The sequence below is a fragment of the Symphalangus syndactylus genome, chromosome 8 (assembly GCF_028878055.3).
Source record: "Symphalangus syndactylus isolate Jambi chromosome 8, NHGRI_mSymSyn1-v2.1_pri, whole genome shotgun sequence".
Taxonomy (NCBI): Eukaryota; Metazoa; Chordata; class Mammalia; order Primates; family Hylobatidae; genus Symphalangus; species Symphalangus syndactylus.
In genome coordinates, this window is record NC_072430.2 from 123,072,331 (window position 1) to 123,097,500 (window position 25,170).

Below are 25,170 nucleotides of genomic sequence, written 5' to 3' on the forward strand. Positions count from 1 at the left end.
GTAATCTCAGCACTTTGGGAGGCCGAGGCAGGGATTGCTGGAGCCCAGGAGTTTGAGACTAGTCTTGGTAACATGGGGAAACCCCATCTTTACAAAAAATAAAAAACAGCCAGGTATGGTGGTGCGTGCCTGTGGTCCCAGCTACTCAGGAGGCTGAGGTGGGAGGTTGGTTTGAGCCCAGGAGGCAGAGGTTGCAGTTAGCTGAAATTGTGCCACTGCACTCCAGCCTGGGCAACAGAGTCAGACCCTGTCTCAAAAAAAAAAAAAAAAAAAAGCCCAAAAAAGAAAAGAAAAAAAATGTATTTAGCCTTTAGGCCTGGGACACGGGAATATGAAATCAAAACCTTTGCTTTGAGAAGTTCACAGGCTTATAGAGGGAACAAGACAGAGCTAACTCTGAGGAATGTGTCCAGAATTCAAGAGCAAGTTCACAAGCACACTGGGGTATAATCAACAGATGGTCAAAACCTGCAGCACTCTCGAAACCCTTCTTGGTGGACTGACAGTACAGACTGGCATGTATAGATAGGTCAAGGTTAAGTGAATTTATAGATGACAATTTCACAACAGATAAGAGAGATAGGGTCATAAATATCCAGGCTAGATCTCAAACTCTGGGGAAAGCCATGGGAAAGTTAATGAATCGTTAAAGAAAAGAGTCATTTTCCACCAATGGACTTTGGTCAGAACAGACCACTAAGCTCTATGTTGTTACTGTTGTTTTGAGGAGTCTCTCTCTGTTGCCCAGGCTGGAGTGCAGTGGCGCGATCTCAGCTCACTTCAACCTTCACCTCCCAGGTTCAAACGATTCTCCTACCTCAGCCTCCTGAGTAGCTGGGATTACAGGCGCCCGCCACCACGCCTGGCTGAGTTTTGTATTTTTAGTAGAGATGCGGTTTCACCATGTTAGACAGGCTGGTCTTGAACTCCTGACCTCAAGTGATCCACCCACCTCAGCCTCCCAAAGTGCTGGGATTACAGGCGTGAGCCACTGCACCCAGCCTATGTTGTGTTCTTATGAGTGTGTGTGTGGCAGGGTGGGGTGGGACATGGGAGGCTTCTTGAAGGTGGTGCCCTAGAAACTTCAGAGAGAAAGGCAGCCTGGGAGGTAGCTGTGCACCAGCTAAAGTAACCAGTGGTTTCCTTTTCTTTCCTAGGAGGTCACAAGCCCCAAAGTGGATGTGTTCAATGCTAACAGCAACCTCAGTTCTGGGCCTCTGCCCGTCTTCCCCCTGGAGCAGCTAGTGAACAAGCCTGTAGAGGAGCTCCCCAAGGGTGTGGACCCCAGCAGGAAGGAGGTAGGTCAGACTCTCAAAGGAGGACAAAGAAGTCCATTTTTTGAACCACCATAGTTGACTCCCAGATTTGGCCCTGCAGGTGACTAGGTGCTGGGGATGAACAAGACAGATGGGATCCTGCCTTCATGCCAGCTTATATCCCAGGAGGAGAGAGATCAGAGAAGCCTGGTTAAACTATTATTTAATTTCAGGGTTAAGTGCCAGAAAGGTCAAGTACAGGAGCTGTGAAGGGTATTACAAACAGGGCCGGGTGCAGTGGCTCATGCCTGTAATCCCAGCACTTTGGGAGGCTGAGATGGATGGATCACCTGAGGTCAGGAGTTTGAGACCAGCCTGACCAATATGGTGAAACCCCATCTCTACTAAAACTACAAAAATTAGCCAGGTGTGGTGGTGTACGCCTGTAATCCCAGCTACTTGGGAGGCTGAGCCATGAGAATTTCTTGAACCCGGGAGGTGGAGGTTGCAGTGAGCCGAGATCATGCCACTGCACTCCACCCTGGGTGACAGAGTGAGACTGTCTCAAAAAAAGAAAAAAAAAGGTATTACAAAGAGGAGTCTGATTTAGAGATTTCCTTCTGAAAGACAAATAGGAATTATTGAGGCAAAGTAAGTTAGTTCTGGAGAAGGGACAGCTAACACGAAGCCCAAAGGCAAGGAATAAAAATGGGGGCAAAACTGCAAGATGGCCAGAGTGGCTGTGGTGTGCAGAGCTAGGGAGGGAGGCAGGGCTGAACTGGCAGTGCCTTCTACCCCAAGTTAAGGATCGTATCATGTATCCTGGCAGTGAAGGGGAGTATCATTATGGTTGAAGTAGCAGAGTGACAGACTTACATTGGCCTGGTGCGGTGGCTCGAGCCTGTAATCCCAGCACTTTGAGAGGCCGAGGCATGTGGATCACCTGAGGTCAGGTGTTCGAGACCAGCCTGCCCAACATGGTGAAACCCCATCTCTACTAAAATTACAAAAATAGCTGGGCATGGTGGCTTGTGCCTATAATCCCAGCTACTCGGGATGCTGAGGCAGGAGAATCACTTGAACCCGGGAGGTGGAGGTTGCAGTGAGCTGAGATTTCACCATTGCACTCCAGCCTGGGCGACAAGAGTGAAACTCCATCTCAAAATAATAATAATAATAATAATAATAATAATATTTATAGCTGCTCATTGAACAATAGCCTGGAAGGTGGCAAGAGCAGCCATAGGAACACCAGTTAGGAGAGACAGCATAGCTGCTCTCAGGCCGACAGGTAGGTGGGAACCTAGAATAGGTCATGGTGGAGGAGGTGGAGAGAAACATTTAGGAGGTAAAATCAACAATATTTGGTAATTACTGGATGAAGAGTAAGAGAGAAGAGAAAATAGCATCATTCTCCAAGATGGAAAACTGGATCAGGCTGAGCTTAGGGGAAGATAATCATGAGTTTAGTGGTAGCTATGTCCTTTGAGGTTTAGATACATGTTCAGTGGGCAGGCAATTCAGAGGAACACCAGGGCAGAGATATGAATTTAAGATTCATCAGCACATGGTCCATCTGGTAACTGTGGTTAGCACAGCAAGAAGACCTTGTTCAAAACACTTTTTTTGTGTGTGTGGGGAATGGAGTTTGGGGCTGGACACTTTTTTAAAAATTTGAGATAAGGTCTCACTCTGTTGCCCAGGCTGGAGTGCTGTTGCAGTCATGGCTTACTGCAGCCTTAACTTTCTGGGCTCAAGTGATCCTCCCACCTCAGCCTCCCAAAGTGTTGGAATTACAGCGACTGCACCCAGCCTAAGAACCCATTTCTAATATTCATTCCCATTTCATGAAGATCCAAAATAGGCTGCCAATCTAGCTTAGGGGTATTGAGAGGAGAGATAATATACTCTGTATAATAAGTCATAAAGTAGTCTTACAAATGAATCAAGGGATCTACAGAAGAAAGATATCTAGTTTCTCTCTCAGAACATCAAAATCTGTTAAGGGTTTCGGCTCAATATTTATATAAGTGTTTTGTTCTCAGAGAATTTCAATTCTGCCTTTTACCTTAGAGAGCACATTCCTGTGTTCTCTCCTGGATTCTCCCACCTGTGAGGTTGCTGGGAGGCTAGGAGGCACATGGGTACTCACTGTAACATTGGGATGATCCCAGTATGATGACAAGCTAAGCCCAGCCCTCGGTACATAGTACTCTACAAATGAAAGCTGTTATCGCCTGTTCTACACCTGAGAAAACTGAAGTCCAGAGAGATGAAGTGACTTGCTTAACATTACTAGTTAGTTGCAAAGCCAGAGCAAGAACCAGGCCTTCGGAGTCCCACTGTTACCATCATGCCATGCAGCATAAAGGAGGTATTTCTTTCTTTCTTTTCTTTTTTTTGAGATGGAGTCTTGCTCTGTCGCCCAGGCTGGAGTGCAGTGGCGCGATCTCGGCTCACTGAAACCTCTGCCTCCCGGGTTCAAGTGATTCTCCTGCCTCAGCCTTCAAGTAGCTAGGATTACATCCGCACACCACCACGCCTGTCTAATTTTAGTATTTTTAGTAGAGACGGGGTTTCACCGTGTTAGCCAGGCTGGTCTCAAACTCCTGACCTCAGGTGATCTGCCTGCCTTGGCCTCCCAAAGTGCTATTACAAGCATGAGCCACCAGGCCTGGCCAATAAAGGAGGTATTTCTAAAGGAGGGCAGCCAATGTTATTGAACCAGAGGATTGATGGAAGGCAGAAATGGATTGCTAATTTTAAATGGACAGACTCAAGACAGCCTCATCATGGTAGAAGCAGTCAAAGAAGGCTTAGATTCTTTTGTAAAAATCAGTTTTCTGTGGCTGTTTTTTTTTTGAGACAGAGTCTTTTTCTGTTGCCCAGGCTGAAGTGCAGTGGCACAAGCTTGGCTCACTGCAACCTCTGCCTCACGAGTTCAAGCAATTCTGCTGTCTCAGCCTCCTTAGTAGCTGGGACTACAGGTGCACACCATCACGCCTGGCTAATTTTTGTATTTTTAGTAGAGATAGGATTTCACCATATTGGCCAGGCTGGTCTCCAACTCCTGACTTCAGGTGATCCACCTGCCTCTGCCTCCCAAAGTGCTGGGATTACAGGCATAAGACGCTGCGCCTGGCCTGTGGCTGATTTTTTTGTTTTGTTTTTTGAGATGGGGTTTCACTCTTGTTGCCCAGGATGGAGTGCAATGGTGCAATCTCGGCTCACTGCAACCTCCACCTCCCTGGTTCAAACAATTCTCCTGCCTCAACCTCCCAAGTAGCTGGGATTACAGGCGTGTGCCACCACACCCGGCTAATTTGTTTTTGTATTTTTAGTTGAGACACGGTTTCACCAGATTGGTCAGGTTGGTCTCAAACTCCTGACCTCAGGTGATCCACCTGCCTCAGCCTTGCAAAGTGCTGAGATTACAGGCGTGAGCCACCGCACCTGGCCTGAAGCTAATTTTTTTTCTTTTTTTTTTTGAGATGGAGTCTTGCTCTGTCGCCCAAGCTGGAGTGCAGTGGCACGATCTTGGTTCACTGTAAGCTCTGCCTCGTGGGTTCACGCCATTCTCCTGCCTCAGCCTCCCGAGTAGCTGGGACTACAGGCACCCCCCATCACACCCGGCTAATTTTAGTATTTTTAGTAGAGACGGGGGTTTCACTGTGTTAGCCAGGATGGTCTTGATCTCCTGACCTTGTGATCTGCCCGCCTTGGCCTCCCAAAGTGCTGGGATTACAGGCGTGAGCCACCGTGCCCGGCTGGCCTGCGTCTGATTTTTTAATCATGGTAGTATACATTCTTGTGGGAGAGCTGAGTTCAATGTCACGTGGGACTGTAGGAGAGGTTTTCAGATCTCTCTGTCTGCTCCAATCTTGCAAGGTGAGCCAGTGACAACAGTCGGGTGGTGGGTCTGGCTGCAGGCAGAGCAAGATGGTAATCTAAGTACTTGTGCACTGATGAGTAAACAACAGGGAGGCGGATGTGGGCATGGGTGAGGCTGGTAATCAGCTGGCAGGACCGCAGGGTTCAAGAACAGGACCAATGGAAAGATACAAGTCCACTAGGATGGGTAGTCCCTGCTATTTAGCCTGAGGGGTCAGAGTCCAAGCAGTCTTGACAAAGCGGAAGAGCCAGCTGGCTGGACCAGAGAGAGCAAAGACCTAAGACATAGCAGCCACAGCTGTGAGGAACCTAGAGGGAGGGTGCTACAAACAGATTTGGGGTATGACAGCTCTTCCCCATCCACTGATCCCCAAATCATTTATATTTACTCTCTTCTTCCAAAACCAAGTACTCAGCCGAGTGCAGTGGCTCATGCCTGTAATCCTAGGCACTTTGGGAGGCCAAGGCGGGCAGATTGCTTGAGCCCAGGAGTTTGAGACCAGCCTGGGCAACAAAGTGAGACCCCATCTCTACAAAAAATACAAAAATTAGCTTGGTGTGGTGGCGTGCACCTGTAGTCCCAGCTACCCGGGAGGGTGAGGTGGGAGGACTGCTTGAGCCCAGGCGATTGGGGCTGCAGGTGATCTATGATTGTGTCATCACACTCCAGCCTGGGTGACAGAGCAGGAGGACCCTGTCTCAAACCCCCCGCCAAAACAAAAAGAACCCCCAAAACAAAACCAAAGACTCCACTACCCTGCCTCTGGGAGTGGGGAAGGCTTCCAGGAACCTTAAGGAGAGAATGCCCAGGGTGGGAGGCAAATTTATTGACAAGTTAGAGACTGGAGCATCAGACCCCCCCTGAGGTTGAAATCCAACTATAGGTGGTTTACTAAGAAGCTGTTTAATTCAGGGCTCTCTGTGGGAGTCAATAAAATGTTCCTTAGGGCAACTCCACCTTAGCAGAGCAGCCTAAGTATTGAAGGAAACCCACAGGTCTCACCTCTACCCTGTCTACCTCCTGGTGCTTAGAGGAGCAGGGATGAAGGCAGGGAGATACTGTTTTATAGCAACTTTAATTAGGGACTCTTAACTGAGTGTGCCTTGAGGGTATTTAGCTTGCCTTAAACAGTATCGTTATCATCTTAGTGCTGGGAACAAAGGTCATTTCAGTGAATTCCTTCATCTATGGCTGAAGACACCCAAGGCTTAGAAAGGTAGTGACTCCAGTTGTGATTTCCTAGCCAAGGGTAAAAAGGTAAAATTGTGCTATCTAATCTTCTGGATCATTCACAGGATGAGAGAAGCTGGTACAAGTTGTTTATACAAATATTTTTTCACTCAAAAAGCTAGGCAAAATTTAGTTCTGAATTTGTTCTTTGGCCTTCCTAGTGTCTTCTACTGGAATCCTTCCCCCGACCTCAGTTGTACCTTCTGCTGCTACCCTCCCACTCTAAGCAAAACCTCCTCCTACAAAATAATCTGACACATTCACAGAAGAATATAAAAAACTGATGAGGATTAACAAGTTGTCTTTTCTTTTTTTGAGACAGAGTCTCACTCTGTTGCCCAGGCTGGAGTGCAGTGGCGTGATCTTGGCTCACTGCAGACTCCGCCTCCCGGGTTCAAGCTGTTCTCCTGCTTCAGCCTCCTGAGTAGCTGAGAATACAGGTTCCCACCACCATGCCTGCTAATTTTTTGTATTTTTAGTAGAGACGGGGTTTCACCATGTTGGCTAGGCTGGTCTCGAAGTCATGACCTCAGGTGATCCACCTGCCTTGGCCTCCCAAAGTGCTGGGATTACAGGCGTGAACCACTATGCCTGGCCAACAAGTTGCCTTTTAACTGGGAACCAAACCTGTAAGCCAAGAGTGATGAAGCTATCCATAATGGTAAAATTGTGGCCAACTGCAAGTGTTAATAGTTTACCTCGCAGGTCTGGGAGTTGAAAGCTGACAAGAGGGTTTTATAGTATACCTGAAACTCAAGGAATACTCAAGGAAGAAAGTCAGTATGGTGCAGTGGAACATATACTGGAATCAGGTGACCTTTTTTTTTTTTTTTTGAGACAGAGTCTCGCTCTGTTGCCCAGGCTGGAGTGCAGTGGCCCGATCTCGCTCACTGCAATCTCCGCCTCCCAAGTTGAAGCAGTTCTCCTGCCTCAGCCTCTGGAGTAGCTGGGATTACAGGTGCCTGCCACCACACCAAGCTAATTTTTGTATTTTTAGTAGAGACAGGGTTTCACCATGTTGGCCAGGCTGGTCTCGAACTCCTCACCTCAAGTGATCCACTTGCCTTGGCCTCCCAAAGTGTTGGGATTACAGGTGTGAGCCAACGCGCCCGGCCTGACTTTCTTAAACTTTAGCTGCATCACGTGAAAATGGGAACATTCAAATCCACCTCAGTTCCTTTGTAAGTGCCACAGCAGTATATGGAAATTAGATTCCTGCTTTGCTCCATCCATTAGGGCTGGATTGGGCCCTACTTCCCTTGCAGGCAGTCTGTTAACTTGAGCCAAAGCAAAGTAGGGCCCAGGAGGGAGACTTCTCCTGAGGGTGACAGGCTTTTGCTAGAAGAATTGTATGTCCTATGACAGCAATAAAATCTTTTTTTTTGAGACAGGGTCTTGTTCTCTCACTCAGGCTGGAGTACAGTGGCACTATCTTGGCTTACTGCAACCTCTGCCACCTGGGCTCAAGCGATCCTGCCACCTCAGCCTCCTGAGTAACTGGGACTATAGGCGTGCACCACCACGCCTGGCTAACTTTTCTATTTTTTTGGTAGAGACGGGGTTTCACCATGTTGCCCAGACTGGTCCTGAACTCCTGAACTCAAGCAATCTGCCTGACTTGGCCTCCCAAAATACTGGAATTACAGACATGAGCCACCACATCTGGCACTAATAAAATCTCATATACCCAGACTTGAGCAGATACCCTTATAGGGCTCATCTGCTTACTTTGTGGGCAGCTTGGATTCACTGTTTAAGTGGAGGTAAATGAACAACATATTTCGTTTTTTTTTTTGAGATGGAGAACTGTCGCCCAGGTTGGAGTACAGTGGCACGATCTCGGCTCACTACAACCTCTGCCTCCTGGGTTCAAGCGATTCTCCTGCCTCAGCCTCCAGCATAGCTGGGATTACAGGCGTGTGCCACCATGCCTGCCTAATTTGTTTTCAGTATACTTTCATATGTAATATTATTTTCATTTTCATAAAAGCAAGTGAAAATTTGCCTTTTAGAAATGTTTCTGGCTGGGGGTGGTGGCTCACGCTTATAATCCCAGCACTTTGGGAGGCCAAGGCGGGTGGACTGCTTGAGCTCAGGGGTTCCAGACCTGCCTGGGCAACATGGTGAAACCTGATCTCTACAAAAAATACAAAAATTAGCCAGGTGTGGTGGTGCATGTCTGTGGTCCCAGCTATTCGGGAGGCTGAGGTGGGAGGACTGCTTGAGTCTAGGAGGTTGAGGCTGGAGTGAGCTGAGATTGTGCCACTGCACTCCAGCCTGTGTGACAGAGCAAGACCGTTTCAAAAAACAAAACAAAGACAAAAAAACAAAGGCCAGGCATGGTGGCTCATGCCTGTAATCCCAGCACTTTGGGAGGTCAAGGGGGGCAAGATCACTTGAGGCCAGGAGTTCGAGACCAGCCTGGCCAACAAGGCAAAACCTCATCTCTACTAAAAATACAAAAATTAGCTGGGCATGGTGCCAGGTGCCTGTAGTCCTAGCTACTCAGGAGGCTGCGGCAGAATTGTTTGAATCTGGGAGGTGGAGGTTGCAGTGAGCCGAGATCATGCGCCACTGCTCTCCAGCCTGGGGAAGAGTAAGACACTGTCTTAAAAAAAAAAAAGTTCCCCATTTAATAGAGAGGAAACTAAGGCTTGGAAAGAGGAGTCCTAATTCTTATCTGGGCTAATGTGAACTTGACCCTTGTACAAAGAAAATCTCAATCTACCACACTACTATCTTTTTCATTGTTAAAAATTCAGGGATCAGGCCAGGTGTGCTGGCTCACACCTGTAATCCCAGCACTTTGGGAGGCCGAGTAGGGTGGATCACCTGAGGTCAGGAGTTCGAGACTAGCCTGGCCAACATGGTAAAACCCTGTCTCTACTAAAAACACAAAAGTTACCAGGGCATGGTGGTGCGTGCCTCTAATCTCAGCTACTTGGGAGGCTGAGGCAGGAGAATAGCTTGAAACCAGGAGGCAGAGGTTGCAGTGAATTGAGTTCGTGCCACTGCACTCCAGCCTGGGCAACAGAACAAGACATGGTCTGGAAAAAAAAATTCAGGGATAAACCTCTGGAATACCAAAATACTATACTCTCCTCCTCTCCATCCCTTTCCTGGGTCTCCTGACATTGCTTCTGTTTACTCTTCATTTATTTGATTATACACCACATCTATATGACTCATCAGAGCAAATGGCGCCTGAGGGTGAGGGAGGAGGGAAGGATATGTGACCTTTGCCCTCTGGTCCCTCTCTTCTTCTAGGAACACCTGTCCCTTGAAGATTTCACTCAGGCCTTTGGGATGACTCCAGCTGCCTTCTCCGCTCTGCCTCGATGGAAGCAACAAAACCTCAAGAAAGAAAAAGGACTATTTTGAGAAGAGTAGCTGTGGTTGTAAAGCAGTACCCTACTCTGATTGTGGGGTCTCATTTTCTCACCAATATTAGTCCTACGCCAATTGAAGTGAAATTTTGCAGTTGTGTCTATAAGCACAAACTTCTGTGGCATATGCCAGTTTTGTTTAATAAGGTACCTATTCCTTCAGAGAGATGATACCCCAAAAGGAACCTATGGTCCTCATTTCAACTTCTAAGAAGGTCGCTAGATTGTTTCTATCCTGAGGTATTGCATCAATTTTAATACTCCTATAGTTTTCTCTTCTCGGAAGAGCACAAACACTCCATGGAACATTAGAGTTCTGAGGCACTACCCTAGCTTGTCCTCTATCATGGCTCATTTTTATCTATGGCAGGTAGGCTGAAGCATTTTGCAGGTTTACATCTTCCCCAGAGTAGCAGCTTTTCCTTTTCACATATACTTTCCTTACTGCCTTACTCAGTGGGTAAGTTAAAGGGCTGAAGGAGAGTTGAATGGTCCACAAGAAAGACTACCCTCTTAGGAGGTTTCACAAATTCCAAACAGTACCAGTGAGAGCAGCACATCCACTGGGGCTAGGCTTGAGACCTAAAGGCAAGTATGAAATGCATATGCTATTTCACTCCCTCTCCCAACCCGTAATAATAAGACAAAGGAAGAGCCTAGTGAAGGCCAATGCTAGGTTTACAAACTTACCTAGAAGCCTCCGCAAAGCTTCACAGGCTCCTCAGATGAAAATAAATAACAGGAATCAATGGGGACTACGGCCAAACACTGGTTTGCCATTCTGTTCCTTTTAAGAAGTAACCGTGCTGCAAGGAAGCCCATGTCAGAAAGCCAACAGAAGGTGATTTCCACAACTTTGAACAGGTTGTTATAAGTATCAGCAAGAATGTGTCCTTTTCAGAAATAACAGTCAAATCAATAGAAGGTTAATAAAGGCTTTAATTTCATACACACAAAAAAACTCTACGCATAATTTAAAAAGGAAACAAAAACAAAGAAAAACTGTAAAGGACACAGAGGAACAGTTCTGCTAAAACACAGATAAAAGTGCCGCTCCATACAAAACATAAAGAATCAGAATCAAAAGTCACTCTGAACATAAAGAAAAAAATCATCTCACAAATAATGTGGCCACAGCTGCCAGAAAACCTGGTAGTGGCTCAATTCGGCAAAGTGTAGGAATCTCATTTTTGTTTTTCTCTCCTTAAGTTTAAAGAAACAAACAACAATGACAATAGGCCAGAGAAGTTAGGGAGGGAAAGAAAAGCTCAAAGGGAGGGAAACCTGGGGAAAAGAGGTGTGCACACCCACATGTGGTCTCACTCTTAACACAGGCCCACTATTTTTGAAGTAGACCAGTTTAGTTGACTGCTCTTCTTTGTTCTGGCATCTGACAGGACCAACCTGGATCCTGGTCCAGACCCTCACCCACTCTATTCTTATGCCAATGGACATACCTATACTTTGAACCTCTGTACTTTTAAGAAAAGTCCAATGTTACAAAATCAAATGCTTATATTCAGACTGGCACACTTTTTAAATAAAAAGTCCATACACCTCAGACATACAGCACACATGGAGACAACTTACTAATTGTGTGTAAGTATGATACAACGAATGAGACTGCCTGAAGTCTAGTAATCAAAGCATGCCATAAGGTGAATGATTGTGGTGAAACACAGCAAAATAATTGTCACAAAACTTTCAAGGCCTAACAAACTAGAATTTTCCAATAAAATATATATATTTTTTTCAGATGTTAATAAGACATATCAGTAGAAACAAAATTAGGATTTTGAAGTAATGCAATAAAGAGGGCAGAAGTCTATTTAGTTTTTGTATACACTTGCAAGAGTGCATTACTCAGTATAAAGCAAAATGGGGAGGAAAAAGACATCCATCTATTTTATTGGAACACTTTTATGTGACTTGAATCTGGTGTTGGGTTGTTGATTTTTCTAAAAATCTCCTATATATACAAAATCCATAAGTACTTGGAGATCCAGCTGTTTCTCCCTGTTTAAAACAAAAGACCACCTCGGGGGGTCAATTAAATTAAAAAGGCCCTCTTCCCCGCCCCCAAATGGGATAACTAAGAGTATCCACTGCAGTCATTTCAGAGGACACAGAAGGAAAATATTTTTATTTGCTTTAATATAACCTCTTTTTAGTAGATCACAAATAAGTTTACAAACTACTTTTTTTTCTCTCTTTAATTTAGGTGTTTGCAGATAATTTTCATTATACAACTATATCCGTAGCTGTACGCGTGTATAGTTACATAATGGTAACTATACACGATATAGAAGAATCAGTACATTCATGGATTATTTTGCTGAGGTTTTAAATTTTAAAGCCTCTGTTTCAGAATTTTACACTTGATCAAGGAGAAAAATAAGTGTGTAGTCTAACATTTGCTTTCTAATTAACTGATCTGTAAGAACCACTGCATATGTCTTAAAATGTAAACATATTTACATTTGTTGTATTTGTTATTGAGCCTTTAAGGTTAGGCCCAGAATGAACAGACCATAGCAAGTAAACAAATAATTTTTAGAATCAAAGTATTAATAGAAGACCAATTCATGGATTTGCTTATTCTATCCTGCTGAGACAAAACTCATGAGTGTACACACATATGTGAATATATCCCTATGAAACAGTCTATCTTCTCATAGGCTTAAATTATAGTCATGGCTATTAAAGAAATTAACAGCACCCAGCCACATGCAACTTTCCAACCTTCAGTACTATTAGGGGATTAAAATCAACAAATATGATGTTTAGTTTATTTTTCCCTTAAAATTCCAACAAAGATCAAAAGGTTGTATCTAGAACTAATTGCCATCAAGTTCCAATTCAATGTCATTTAAAGTAATGTAACCACACATTTGGTATTTTCAATAGGAAGGTTAATTAGGTATTGTGCAAACTGCCTGCAACGGAAGCACTCAGTCCTTATCTAACTTGTCCCTTCCTGGCCCCAACATGCTAACCACCCCATCCCCAATTCTGGGCAAACTGATCACAATGTGCAAAAAATAATATATTATCTATTTATAACTTTAAAATATATACAGCCAGCTCAAAAAAAACAACAAACCCCATCAACATAGTCCAGCTGAAATCTCCACTGGTAGTCAAAGAAGTAGATTAAAGGAGTAAAGCAAGGAGAAGGCTGACAGGGCCACAAGAATGGACAGACATCAAGTAAAATTTGAGTCCCAAACATGCAAGCACATGAGCAGTGAGATAACTTATATATTCCAATAACCTATTTTCGACAACTCCTGCCCAAGACATGAAGATCAAATCAGGTTTCTGAGGTAAGTGTACTTCTAAACCATACACACATGAAAGCTATGAAAGCAATTCAAATGAGGCTGCTTCATGAGGCAATCTAGACTTACGGCATTATTTCTATTTTTCTCCATGTTTTAATTGCAGCCTGCACTTTAAATCTTTCCCAATAATTTTTAACAGTGCCTCTCAAATGCAAAGACAGGTAAAAGAATTAGTAACTAGCCAAAGAATTTTATCACTGCTTCACTCATTTATAAGAAAACCAATTATTTCCAAGCAAAATCAAACCAAACCAAAGAGGCTCCTGGTAGAAATGAAACAAAATTTTAAAGCTAGTTTTAAAACAAATATTTTCCTCTGCTCTAAACTACTCTGGCGTTTTCTACCACTCTACCATCTTGGAACATTCATTACAATAAGGTATATAGGTAGATGGTAGGAGGCAAAGCATTTATCAGTAGTTAAGCAAAACTGCTGAGGCCATTTATAATTCAAAGAATCAAAACTTAGAATAGGTTACTATATTAGAATACATCCAAGTTCCAAGAGTAGGACTGGAGCTCTCTTAAGGCAATCTTTCAGAAAAGATGTTGCATCTTCTGTGATGATGGTGTTTTTTTTTTTTTTTTAATGAGATGGAGTCTCACTGTCACTCAGGCTGCAGTGCAATGATGTGATCTCGGCTCACTGCAACCTCTGCCTCCTGGGTTCAAGCGATTCTCTCATGTGATGGTGGGTTTTTAAATGTTTTTTCCTTTTGAAAACCTGATGTGGTTTTTGTCCCTACCTCTGAGAACTAAAGAATAATCCCCTTGTTTATAATAAAAGAAAAAACACAGAAGAATACAATGATGGTTTCATTTTGCTATACTTAACTTTGTGTGATCCTAATGATATCTGGGCTCACAAAACTATTTTGTGGACAGAATTCCATCCTCAAAAGAATTCTTTATATGGTTTCATAAGCTGCTTAACCGAGCTGGTTACGTCAGCTAAGTGACTAGCATAGCACTTAATGTTGCCGCTCTACTTTGCCTCAACTCAGAGCACCTAAAAAGTAGATAAATATATTACGCACCTTTGTTATTTGTTAGTTCTTGGGATTACCTAAGCCAATCACGTTTTAATTGCAACCTTATTTTAAGGGCAAAGCCAGACAGTAAATGGTTAAATGCCCAAGGTTTGTCCTATAGCTCAAGTACTTAATTTCATACTTGCAATAGGTCTTTTAGCTTTAGTGGTCCAGAATTTTAGCTTTACCAGAAGAACACTCTTCTTATCCTCCCTATGTTTGAGAGACAGAGATGCTAGCATTCTTCCTTATGCCTAAGTATTCCTGCTGGGGAGTCCCAATTGGAGAAATATTATCTTTCTACCTGTTTAAAAGTTTTGTTTGCAATCCATTAGGGTAATGCTGCTCCATGGCAGAATGACAAAAAAGAAAAAAGATTCTATCTCTACCACCATAATAATGATGATGATATATGATGAACATACTGTGTGAAGAAATCTTAGAGAAAACAAAGTATATAAGGAATATCAAATGTGGGACTATAATATATTCCAAAGCACCAACAATCCATTTCTTGGGACTGTATGTAAACAGCAAAGACATCACGAATTCATGAAATTTGCAGACAACAAAAAAAACAGCTCCTCAAGTCAGGTGACAGCAATGCCCTTCTCTTGCAAAGAGAACAAACTGTCATTAGTGTAACATGAAGAGCTGGCTTTCCAGTGAATTTTACTAATAAGGAAACACACACACAGACTTGAGTGAAACTACTCAAGGAACATAAAAGCTAAAAGCCAACTGATAAGTACATCTTCACACATTTCTCAGGTGAATGGACTCTTTGACATCTTCATTTCTTCTCCAAACTGCTGTGCTATTAATTTTGAGCAGGCATATTCTGGTGGCTCATCCTAACTCTTTAAGGCTCCATTCATCCCGTGTGTGTGTGTGTGTGTGTGTGTGTGTCTGTGTGTGTGTATACACACATACACAGATACATATTTACAACATGTATTCCTAAGGCAAAAGAAGTGCCACTCTTCTAGGAGAAAAAGAGGATAATCAGCTACAGATGTGAGACCAAAGTTTCCATAAAATAGCATGGAGTATTCTACGTTACTCCAATTTTTGTCTTTTGGTTTGGCCCTGAGCTGTTTGTTGCTCCCGCATCAAGCAGAATTCCAAATTCTCCTTCAGCAGAGGAAAGGTGAGGTGGGCAGCAGTAAGAAATATGCAGTGCACGCTGCCAACCCAGGAGTTTGTTCCTCACGAGGCCTGACGGGTAGTCTTCCCCACTTCCATGCTAAGTGACTGAGAGTTCTTTTCTGTTTCCAGCAGCTCATCAAAGATCTCCCTTAAGATAAAACAAGCAAAAAATAAAACAGGAAATTTAGTAAGCAGAACCAAAGAATAGGCAGGAGAAAAAGTAAAATAAAATTGATACGGATAAGGCCTTCACAATTCCATTTCATGCCTGTATTTTATTAAAAAAGCAGCTCACTCATTTGATCTTAACCCTTTGAATGCTGATTTTTAAGAATAGAGGGGAATTGACAATAGTTAGCTTTAATGAACATGCTAGGTAATTCCCATCCATATAAATCAGATCTTCTAGTTGATAAAACTGGATGACCAAAAATATTTATGACAGGACATCTTCTATCATAAAACAAACTGTCTTAACTTCCGTATCTAGATACTACTGTGTAATGAGCAATTAATGTTGAGTTATGAGAGAAAATATTCTGGACTTACAAGGAAATATCAAGAGATAGACTCTAACCAAAGAAAACAAAAACCAAAAATTTTCAACCAATCAACTGATGGGAACATTGTATCCTCAAAGGAAAAAAAAAAAAAAGAGTTCAGGTGATTTTTAACTCATTATTTAGAATCTGGCAAAGTTTCTTACTTGTGCATATAAAAGAAGATGTAGCCACTCCGATCTCGATCACTCTGCACGGCAGCCTCTTGGATTTTTGATACCTCCAGGTCATTGTAAGTAAACCACGCTTGCTTCTTAATGTCATACACATCACTAATGTAATGACCTGAAACAAATAACATCTTAAAATCAAGGTTTTTAAAAACACACCAAAGCCGGGTGCAATGGCTCACGCCTGTAATCCCAGCACTTTGGGAGGCTGAGGCAGGCGGATCATGAGGTCAGGAGTTCCAAGACCAGCCTGACCAACATGGTGAAGCCCTGTCTCTACTAAAAATACAAAAATTAGCTGGGCATGGTGGCATGCGCCTGTAGTCCCAGCTACTCAGGAGGCTGAGGCAGGAGGATTGTTTGAACCCAGGAGGTGGAGGTTGCAGTGAACCGAGATAGCACCACTGCACTCCAGCCTGGGTGACAGAGTGAGACTCCATCTCAAAAAAATAAACAAATAAAAACACATTGAATTTATCTCAGGTGCAGGAAGTCTGAGAAAGAGAAAAAAAGCTACCACATTCACCTTATCCTCAAGACTGTGTCTAAAACCCATTGAAAAAACATACAGGCCAGGCACAGTGGCTCACTCCTGTAATCCCAGCACTTTGGGAGGCCAAGGCAGGAGGACTGCTTGAGGCCAGGAGTTTGAAACCAGCTTGGGCAACAAAGCAAGAACCCGTCCATACAAAAAATTTAAAAAAATTAGTCAGGTGTGGTGGCATGCACGTGTAGTCTCAGCTACTCAGCAGGCTGAGGGAGGAGGATCTCTTGAGCTCCTGAACCCAAGAATTCAATGCTGCAATGAGCTAATGATGGTGCCACTGCACTCCAGCCTGGTGACAGAGTGAGACACTGTCTCTTGAAAAAAAAAAAAGAAAAGAAAAGAAGAAAAAAATATTTGTATATACACAGAGAATTAAGGAGGCATATTACACTGGGACACCATTTTTGATTAATCTATTTTGTTCGGGGGAATTTAGGTCATTTATGAATTGAGAAATCAAACAGTTACACCTATTAACACAATGCACATTGAGTGTGATCAAAGTAGATTTCAAAGATTTTCTTGAAAAATTTATACTTCATGGGCTGGGCATGGTCGCTCACGTCTGTAATCCCAGCACTTTGGGAGGCCAAGGTGGGTGGATCTCTTGATCCCAGGAGTTCAAGACCAGCCTGGCCAACATGGTGAAACCCCATCTCTACTAAAAATGCAAAAATTAGCTGGGCATGGTGGTGCATGCCTGTAATCCCAGCTACTTGGGAGGCTGAGACAGCAGAATCACTTGGACCCAGGAGGTGGAGGCTGCAGTGAGCCGAGATTGTGCCACTGCACTCCATCCTGGATGACAGAGTGAGACTGGATCTCAAAAAAAGAAAGAAAAAAGAAAAACATACCTCACAATGCTAGGCAAAGAGCAATGTAATAAGGAGCAAATGCTGCCTAGTTTATTTATAAAATGCTGAAATCATGATAGCTATTCACCTGAAGAAGAAGTGCTACCAATGTGACTGACAACACTGATGAGCCGGTAGGAATGAGGCAGATTTCCTGTCTGGAAAACAGAAATGGGTATAACTTTTAAGTCTTCATTTGAATAAAAGCAAAACACTGAATATAAATTTATTATCAAAGCTGACATGGCTAAGCTTCGGTATGTGGCATAATAAGAATCAATTAAAAAATCTGTTCATACCCTTTGACCCAAAAATTCCACCCTCAACTAAGAATTTATTCTAACGAAATAAGTCAAAAGAAGAGTATATGTATCGAATTATTTACTGTGGCATTATCTGGTGAAAAGCTGGAACAATATATCCAATAATAGCTGACTGGTTAGTATATCAATTCAATATAATAATGCTCAGTTATATAAAAAAACTACATGGATCAGGAACATGTTAACCTTTTTTCCAAACCCATACGAATGCACATAGTAACTATAACTCTATTAAAAAACAGTTATATTAAGAGTTAGGCATTGGACAATAGAATGAAAATGTTAAAAAGAGTTGCTATGTTGCTGTAGGGATCAGAGTGAACTTTCATATTTTAAAAAATATGATTAAAATATTTTTGGTAAAATAAAGCAAAACTGAAAAGTGATATTCATGCACTGCAGACAGCACTATAAGGTAAAATTTGAGGAAGGAAGGCCAGGCGCGGTGGCTCACGCCTGTAATCCCAGCACTTTGGGAGGCCGAGGTGGGCAGATCATGAGGTCAGGAGATCGAGACCATCCTGGCTAACACAGTGAAACCCTGTCTCTACTAAAAAAATACAAAAAATTAGCTGGGTGTGGTGGCGGGCACCTGTAGTCCCAGCTACTCTGGAGGCTGAGGAAGGAGAATGGCATGAATCCAGGAGGCAGAGCTTGCAGTGAGCCAAGATCAGGCCACTGCACTCCAGCCTTGGCGACAGAGCAAGACTCCGTCTCAAAAAAAAAAAAAAAAAAAAAAAAAAATTGGGGGAAGGAATATGGCTATATGTAAACCAGAAACTTACAAAGTTGATAAACTTTGATTTAGTAATTTAATTCTGGAGAATATAAAAGAAGAAATTCTAAAATATAGAAAATGCATGAGCCAAGAGCACACGCCACTGCACTTCAGCCTGGGCGACAGACAGACCTTGCCTAAAAAAACAAAAAAACAAAAAAAACAACTCTGTTTGGCCAGGTGCAGTGGCTCAGACCTATAATCGCAATACTTTGGGAGGCAGAGATGGGTGGATCCCTTAAGGCCAAGAATTTGAGACCGGCCTAGCCAACATGGTGAAATTGCATCTCTACTAAAAATACAAAAATTAGCTGGGCATAGTGGCTCATGCCTGCAATCCCAGCTACTCAGGTGGCTGAGGCACAAGAATTGCTTCAGCCCAGTAGGTGGAGGAAGTTGCAGTGAACTGAGATCGTGTCACTGCACTCCAGCCTGGGTGACAGAGCGAGATTCTGTCTCAAAAAAATAAAATAAAATAACGAAAATGCTGTAAGCATACATTTTCCCAACTTATTATCATAGTGAAAAATTACAAACAACTTAGACAAATACTCAATGTTAGCTAAAAATTAAATAAGTAGGATATTTATTTGAGGCAATATAGTACAGCCACTAAACATAAGCTTATAAATAACTACTCTTGGCCGGGCACGGTGGCTCATGCCTGTAATCCCAGCACTTTGGGAGGCCGAGACGGGTGGATCACAAGGTCAGGAGATAGAGACCATCCTGGCTAACATGGTGAAACCCTGTCTCTACTAAAAATACAAAAAATTAGCCGGGCGTGGTGGCGGGCGCCTGTAGTCCCAGCTACTCAGGAGGCTGAAGCAGGAGAATGGCGTGAACCCAGGAGGCGAAGCTTGCAGTAATGAAATAAGTCAAAAGAAGAGTATATGTATCGAATTATTTACTGTGGCATTATCTGGTGAAAAGCTGGAACAATATATCCAATAATAGCTGACTGGTTAATATATCAATTCAATATAATAATGCTCAGTTATATAAAAAAACTACATGGATCAGGATTGCGCCACTGCACTCCAACCTGGGCGACAGAGCGAGACTCCATCTCAAAAAAAAAAAACAAAAAAAAAAAACGCTACTCTTTAACAAACAGGATAACCTAGGTGTGGCAGTGTGTGCCTCTAGTCCCAGCCATTTGGAAGGCTGAGGCAGGAAAATCCCTTGAGCCCAGGAGTCTGAAGCCAGCCTGGGCAACACAGTGAGACTCTGTCTCTAGAACAAAAAAACAAATGAAATAAAAACTATACTTATGACTTTTTAAAAAGTATACATGGAGGTGAGAATAACAAAGAAATATGTCAAAGTGCTGAGAGTAATTGTGTTAGGATTGTAGGATCCTGGGTAATCAAAATTTGAGGGGAAAAAGCAATTATTTAAGGGGGGAAAAAAGGGTTAAAAAAAAAAAAGAGTTCAATGTGCCCTAATTAACATCACCAATTCAATAGTTTTCAGTGAGTAACACTCATTTTTGGTATTTAACTACAAAGATGATACAGTTATTCAGTGTAACTAAAGGTAATTTTCCCCCCGCCCCGAGATAGAGTTTTGCTCTTGTTGCCCAGGTTGGAGTACAATGGCACAATCTTGGCTCACTGCAACCTTCTCCTCCCAGGTTCAGGTGATTCTCCTGCCTCAGCCTCCCAAGTAGCTGGGATTACAGGCGTGTGTCACCATGCCTGGTTAATTTTTGCATTTTTAGTAGAGATGGGGTTTCACCATGTTGGTCAGGCTGGTCTGGAACTCCTGACCTCAGGTGATCCACCTGCCCCAGCCTCCCAAAGTGCTGGGATTACAGGCATGAGCCACCACGCCTGGCCAACAAAAGGTAATTTAATACACACATGACTTTACTGAGTTCTTACCTAACATGCATGTAAAGTGGTCAGGATATATTCCTGTTTTTTTTTTTTTTTTTTTTTTTTAATCTTGTATGTGAAAAATGAACAGCAAATGACAAGAGAAAATGAGACCATCTAATGGCTACTGAAAGGGCCAAAATGAACCTGCAGTGGACACTGAAAGTGGGGCCTTTGAAGTAAAGAGCAGGAGGAGTGACACTGAATCTGACCAACTGTACTCAGGAATGAAAACAATTACCTCAGCATTTCTTTTCAGTTCCTCAGCTTCAGCTTCTGTGTACTCCATATCAAAAACATCCTCATTTCCAGAGTCCTCATCAGAACCCAATGCATCCACAAAGGAGTTGTTAAACTCTGAAGAATACAAAGACAAAATCTCATAAAAGTTCTTGGAATAGACTGGACATGGTGGCTCACGCCTGTAATCCCAACACTTTGGGAGGCCGAGACAGGTGGATCACCTGAGGTCAGGAGTTCGAGACCAGCCTGACCAACATGGTGAAACCCCATCTCTACTAAAAATACAAAAAAAAAAAAAAAAAAAAAAAAAAAAAAAAAAAAATTAGCCAGAAGTGGTGGCTAATGCCTGTAATCCCAGCTACTTGGGAGGCTGAGGCAGGAGAATTTCTTGAACTCAGGAGGCGGAGATTGCAATGACCCGAGATTGCACCATTGCACTCCAGCCTGGGCAACAAGAGCAAAACTCTGTCTCAAAAAAAAAAAAAAAGTCATTGGAATAGACATAACAGATATAATTAGAAAGATAAAATAGCTTGCGGTTACACATTTTATCATTCTAAGAAAACAGGAAACATAATATGAGGGTCCAACACGCTCAGCCCACTGTGGGGAACACAGGAGACATGGTTATCTGTAAAAGAAACACTCTTTTTCTTTTAAATATATTTATATGATAAAGGGATCTAACCCTTATAAGAAAGGCATAAAACTAGAAAATAATTTTACATATAATCCAATTTCACTAAATTTATCTAAGCTATATATGTTAGATTTCAAGTACTTGGTGTCATTAGCAAACATAAATTATCCTCACAGAAAAAGGATTATAAAAAGGTCAATGTTCTTTTTTTCTTTGTATTAAATCATCTCTTGGCCAAGTGTGGTGGCTTATGCCTGTAATCTCAGCACTTTGGGAGGCCGAGGTGGGTGGATCACGAGGTCAAGAGATCAAGACCATCCTGGCCAACATTTTAAAACTCCTTCTCTACTAAAAATACAAAAATTAGCCGGGTGTGGTGGCGCACGCCAATAGTCCCAGCTACTCGGGAAGCTGAGGCAGGAGAATCACTTGAACCCAGGAGGTGGAGGTTGCAGTGAGCCAAGATTGTGCCACTGCACTCCAGCCTGGTAATAGAGCGAGACTCTGTCTCAAAAAAAAAAAAAAAAAAAAAAAAAAAAAAAAATCATTTCTTGAAATGTACCAAAAAAGTAAAGAAAATTCAACCTTTAACTCTTAAATTTCACCTAAGATATACTAAACAAATACGAGATCTGTATTTTCTTTAATAATACGTGTCCACTGGAAGCATCCATCTTTACTAATGGTGTTAAATAAAGAATCCCAGGAGCATTTGTACATAAATGGTTATTTGCTTTAATATATAATTAGCTCCACTAAAATCACAGTATAGTGTGATTTACAATCACATGAATATCTAAGAATGAGGCCGGGTACAGCGGCTCACGCCTGTAATCCCAGCACTTTGGGAGGCCGAGGCAGGTGGATTACCTGAGGTCAGGAGCTGGAGACCAGCCTGACCAACATGGTAAACTCCACCTCTACCAAAAATACAAAATTAGCTGAGCATAGTGGTGCATGCCTGTAATCCCAGCTACTTGGGAGGCTGAGGCAGGAGAATCGCTTGAACTCGGGAGGCAGAGGTTGCAGTGAGCCAAGACCACGCCACTACACTCCAGCCTGGGCAACAAGAGAGAAATTCCATCTCAAAAGAAAAAAAAAGAAAAAAGAAAATCTAAGAATAAGAAGAACAGGAAAAGAGAACATAGCATCAAAATTCTGGAAGTTGGAAATACATGTGTGACTAACTCAGCAGACCTAAGAAAGCCAAAGCCATACCCCAAGCCAGCAATGGAAAAGTTGAAAACTAATCCAATTTATATCACTGAATGTTCAAAAGACACAAGAAGACATGGAAGAACCAGGCCAGGCATGGTGGCTCACACCTCTAATCCTAGGACTTTGGGAGGCCGAGGTGGGTGGGTGAACTGCCTGAGATCAGGAGTTCGAGACCAGCCTGGGCAACATGCTAAAACTCCATCTCTACTAAAATGAAATATAAAAAATTAGTTGGAACCTGGGCACGGTCGCTCACGCCTGCAATCACAGCACTTTGGGAGGCCAACGCAGGTGGATCACCTAAGGTCAAGAGTTCGAGACCTGCCTGGGCAACATGGTGAAACCTCATCTCTACTAAAAATACAAAAATTTAGCTGGATGTGGTGGTGGGTGCCTGTAATCCCAGCTACTTGGGAAGCTGAGGCAGGAGAATTGCTTGAACCTGGGATGTGGAGGTTGCAGTGAGCCAAGATTGTGCCACTGCACTCCAGCCTCGGCAACAAGAGTGAAACTCTGTCTAAAAAAAAAAAAAAAAATTAAAAAATTAGCTGGGCGTGGTGGTGCACGCCTGTAGTACCAGCTACTCAGGAGGCTGAGGCACAAGAATCACTTGAATCCGGGAGGCAGAGGTTGCAGTGAGCAGAGATCGCACCTCTGCACTCCAGCCCCTGGGCAACAGAGCATGACCCTGTCTCCAAAAAAATGAAGACATGGAAGAACCAGGAACCAGGTACCTCTGAAACTGGAAGATAAGGAGGGGATAAAATAAAGATTAGGTAAAAGCTGTTTGAGAAACAGATTCCTACATCTACTTCTTCCAACTTCCTAACTCATGGACTTCTAATACCTGGTCTACATATTAGTTCTGCCAAATGCTATGACATGTGAACCTTATGCTACTGAATACACTCACTCATGACTGCCCACTGACTGCTCCAGAATAAGCTCTTGAAAATTCACGGGGAAACTGAAGCCACATTATGTTCTTCTAGGAGTCATAACAGTGGCAAAATTATAACTCTTTCATTAAACAGATGATAGATTGTTCTCGCTAATTTTTCAAAATTAAAAAACATATTATTAGAGATATGGGTACAGATGACAAAAATTATTTTGAAAAAGCAAGCTGAAGATGAATACAAATGTTAGAATAGTGGTTTCCTCTGGGAGGAAGACAAAAAGGAGAGATATAAAGGTTACTTCTAAGGTTCTATTTCTTTACCTGGGAGGTATTCAAATTTGTTATCAACAAACACATTTTAGGCTGTAATCTCGGCACTTTGGGAGGCTGAGGAGGGTGGATCACTTGAAGCCAGGAGTTCAAGACCAGCCTTGGCCAACATGGTGAAACCCCCGAAAATACAAAAATTAGCTGGGTGTGGTGGCACGACCGTTAATTCCAGCTACTCCGGAGGCTGAGGCACGAGAATTGCTTGTACCCAGGACGTGGAGGTTGCAGCGAGCCAATATTGCACCACTGCACTCCAGCCTGGGTGACAGAGTGAGAGGCTATCCCCAACAATAAACACACACACACACAAACACACACACACACACACACACGCTATCCTCCACAATAAACACACACACTCTTTATATGTTCTTCTATGTGTGAATGGTAATTTTACCATAAAAAAATGTAATTAAAATGATCTCCACACCTTGAAGACTTAACTCGGTAGCTCTTTTGAGGTCATCATCTTCTTTCTGTTCCCAAGCCTCCTAAAGGGAAAAGAACAAAAACTAAGGTATTTAAAGAGGTATTGATTAAACTTACTTAATGAGGATAAAATCAGTTTCTCTGGAAGCATTTGCTAAGAATGCTTTCTATAACCTTATGGATGTTTGGAATATTACCTTTTGAGGAATGTGGGGAAGTTCTTTACTTTTTTTTTTTTTTTTTTGAGACAGTGTCTCGCTCTGTCCCCCAGGCTGGAGTGCAGTGGCGTGATCTCAGCTCACTGCAAGCTCTGCCTGCTGGGTTCACGCCATTCTCCTGCCTCAGCCTCCCGAGTAGCTGGGACTACAGGTGCCCGCCACCACACCCAGCTAATTTTTTGTATTTTTAGTGGAGATGGGGTTTCACCGTGTTAGCCAGGGGGTCTTGATCTCCTGACCTTGTGATCCGCCCATCTCGGCCTCCCAAAGTGCTGGGATTACAAGCGTGAGCCACTGCGCCCAGCCCACTCCAGTATTTTTTAAGAATTTTTTTTTTTTTTTTGGGAGGCTGAGGCAGGAGAATGGCGTGAACCCAGGAGGCAGAGCTTGCAGTGAGCCGAGATCGCACCACTGCACTCTAGCCTGGGCGACACAGTGAGACTCTGTCTCAAAAAAAAAAAAAAATATATATATATATATATATATATTTTGTTGTTGTTGTTGTTGTTGTTGTTGTTTTTTTGAGAGGGAGTCTTGCTTTGTTGGCAGGCTGGAGGGCAATGGCACGATCTCAGCTCACTGCATCCTCCACCTCCCGGGTTCAAGCGATTTTCCTGCCTCGGCCTCCCGAGTAGCTGGGACTACAGGTGCGTGCCACCACACCCAGCTAATTTTTTTTGTATTTTTAGTAGAGATGGGGTTTCACCATGTTGGCCAGGATGGTCTCGATCTCTTGATCTTGTGATCTGCCTGCCTCAGCCTCCCAAAGTGCTGGAATTACAGGCATGAGC

The 25,170-nt window shown here is 43.0% G+C and overlaps 2 protein-coding genes across 12 annotated transcripts in view; one reads left to right on the forward strand and one right to left on the reverse strand.

Moving 5' to 3' along the window:
- VIL1 (villin 1) overlaps positions 1-10,593 on the forward strand; it is a 44,427-nt gene extending 33,834 nt beyond the window's left edge. The window contains exons 19-20 of the mRNA XM_055290605.2: positions 1,158-1,298; positions 9,646-10,593. Of these exons, the coding sequence (XP_055146580.2) occupies positions 1,158-1,298; positions 9,646-9,759 (255 nt within the window). The 3' untranslated portion in view covers positions 9,760-10,593. The remainder of the gene's footprint in view (positions 1-1,157; positions 1,299-9,645) is intronic.
- Positions 10,594-10,685: 92 nt separating this feature from the next.
- Positions 10,686-25,170, reverse strand: part of USP37 (ubiquitin specific peptidase 37) — a 120,781-nt gene continuing 106,296 nt past the window's right edge. For 10 of the 11 annotated variants that reach the window (XM_055290598.2, XM_055290599.2, XM_055290597.2 and 7 more), the window contains 5 exons: positions 24,163-24,223; positions 20,642-20,757; positions 17,508-17,577; positions 15,995-16,133; positions 10,686-15,436 (listed from right to left, as the gene is read on the reverse strand). In XM_055290598.2, the coding sequence (XP_055146573.1) occupies positions 15,349-15,436; positions 15,995-16,133; positions 17,508-17,577; positions 20,642-20,757; positions 24,163-24,223 (474 nt within the window). In that variant the 3' untranslated portion in view covers positions 10,686-15,348. Of the gene's footprint in view, positions 15,437-15,994; positions 16,134-17,507; positions 17,578-20,641; positions 20,758-21,847; positions 23,553-24,162; positions 24,224-25,170 lie in introns of those variants that run through there. The other variant, XM_063645096.1, reaches the window with a different exon arrangement.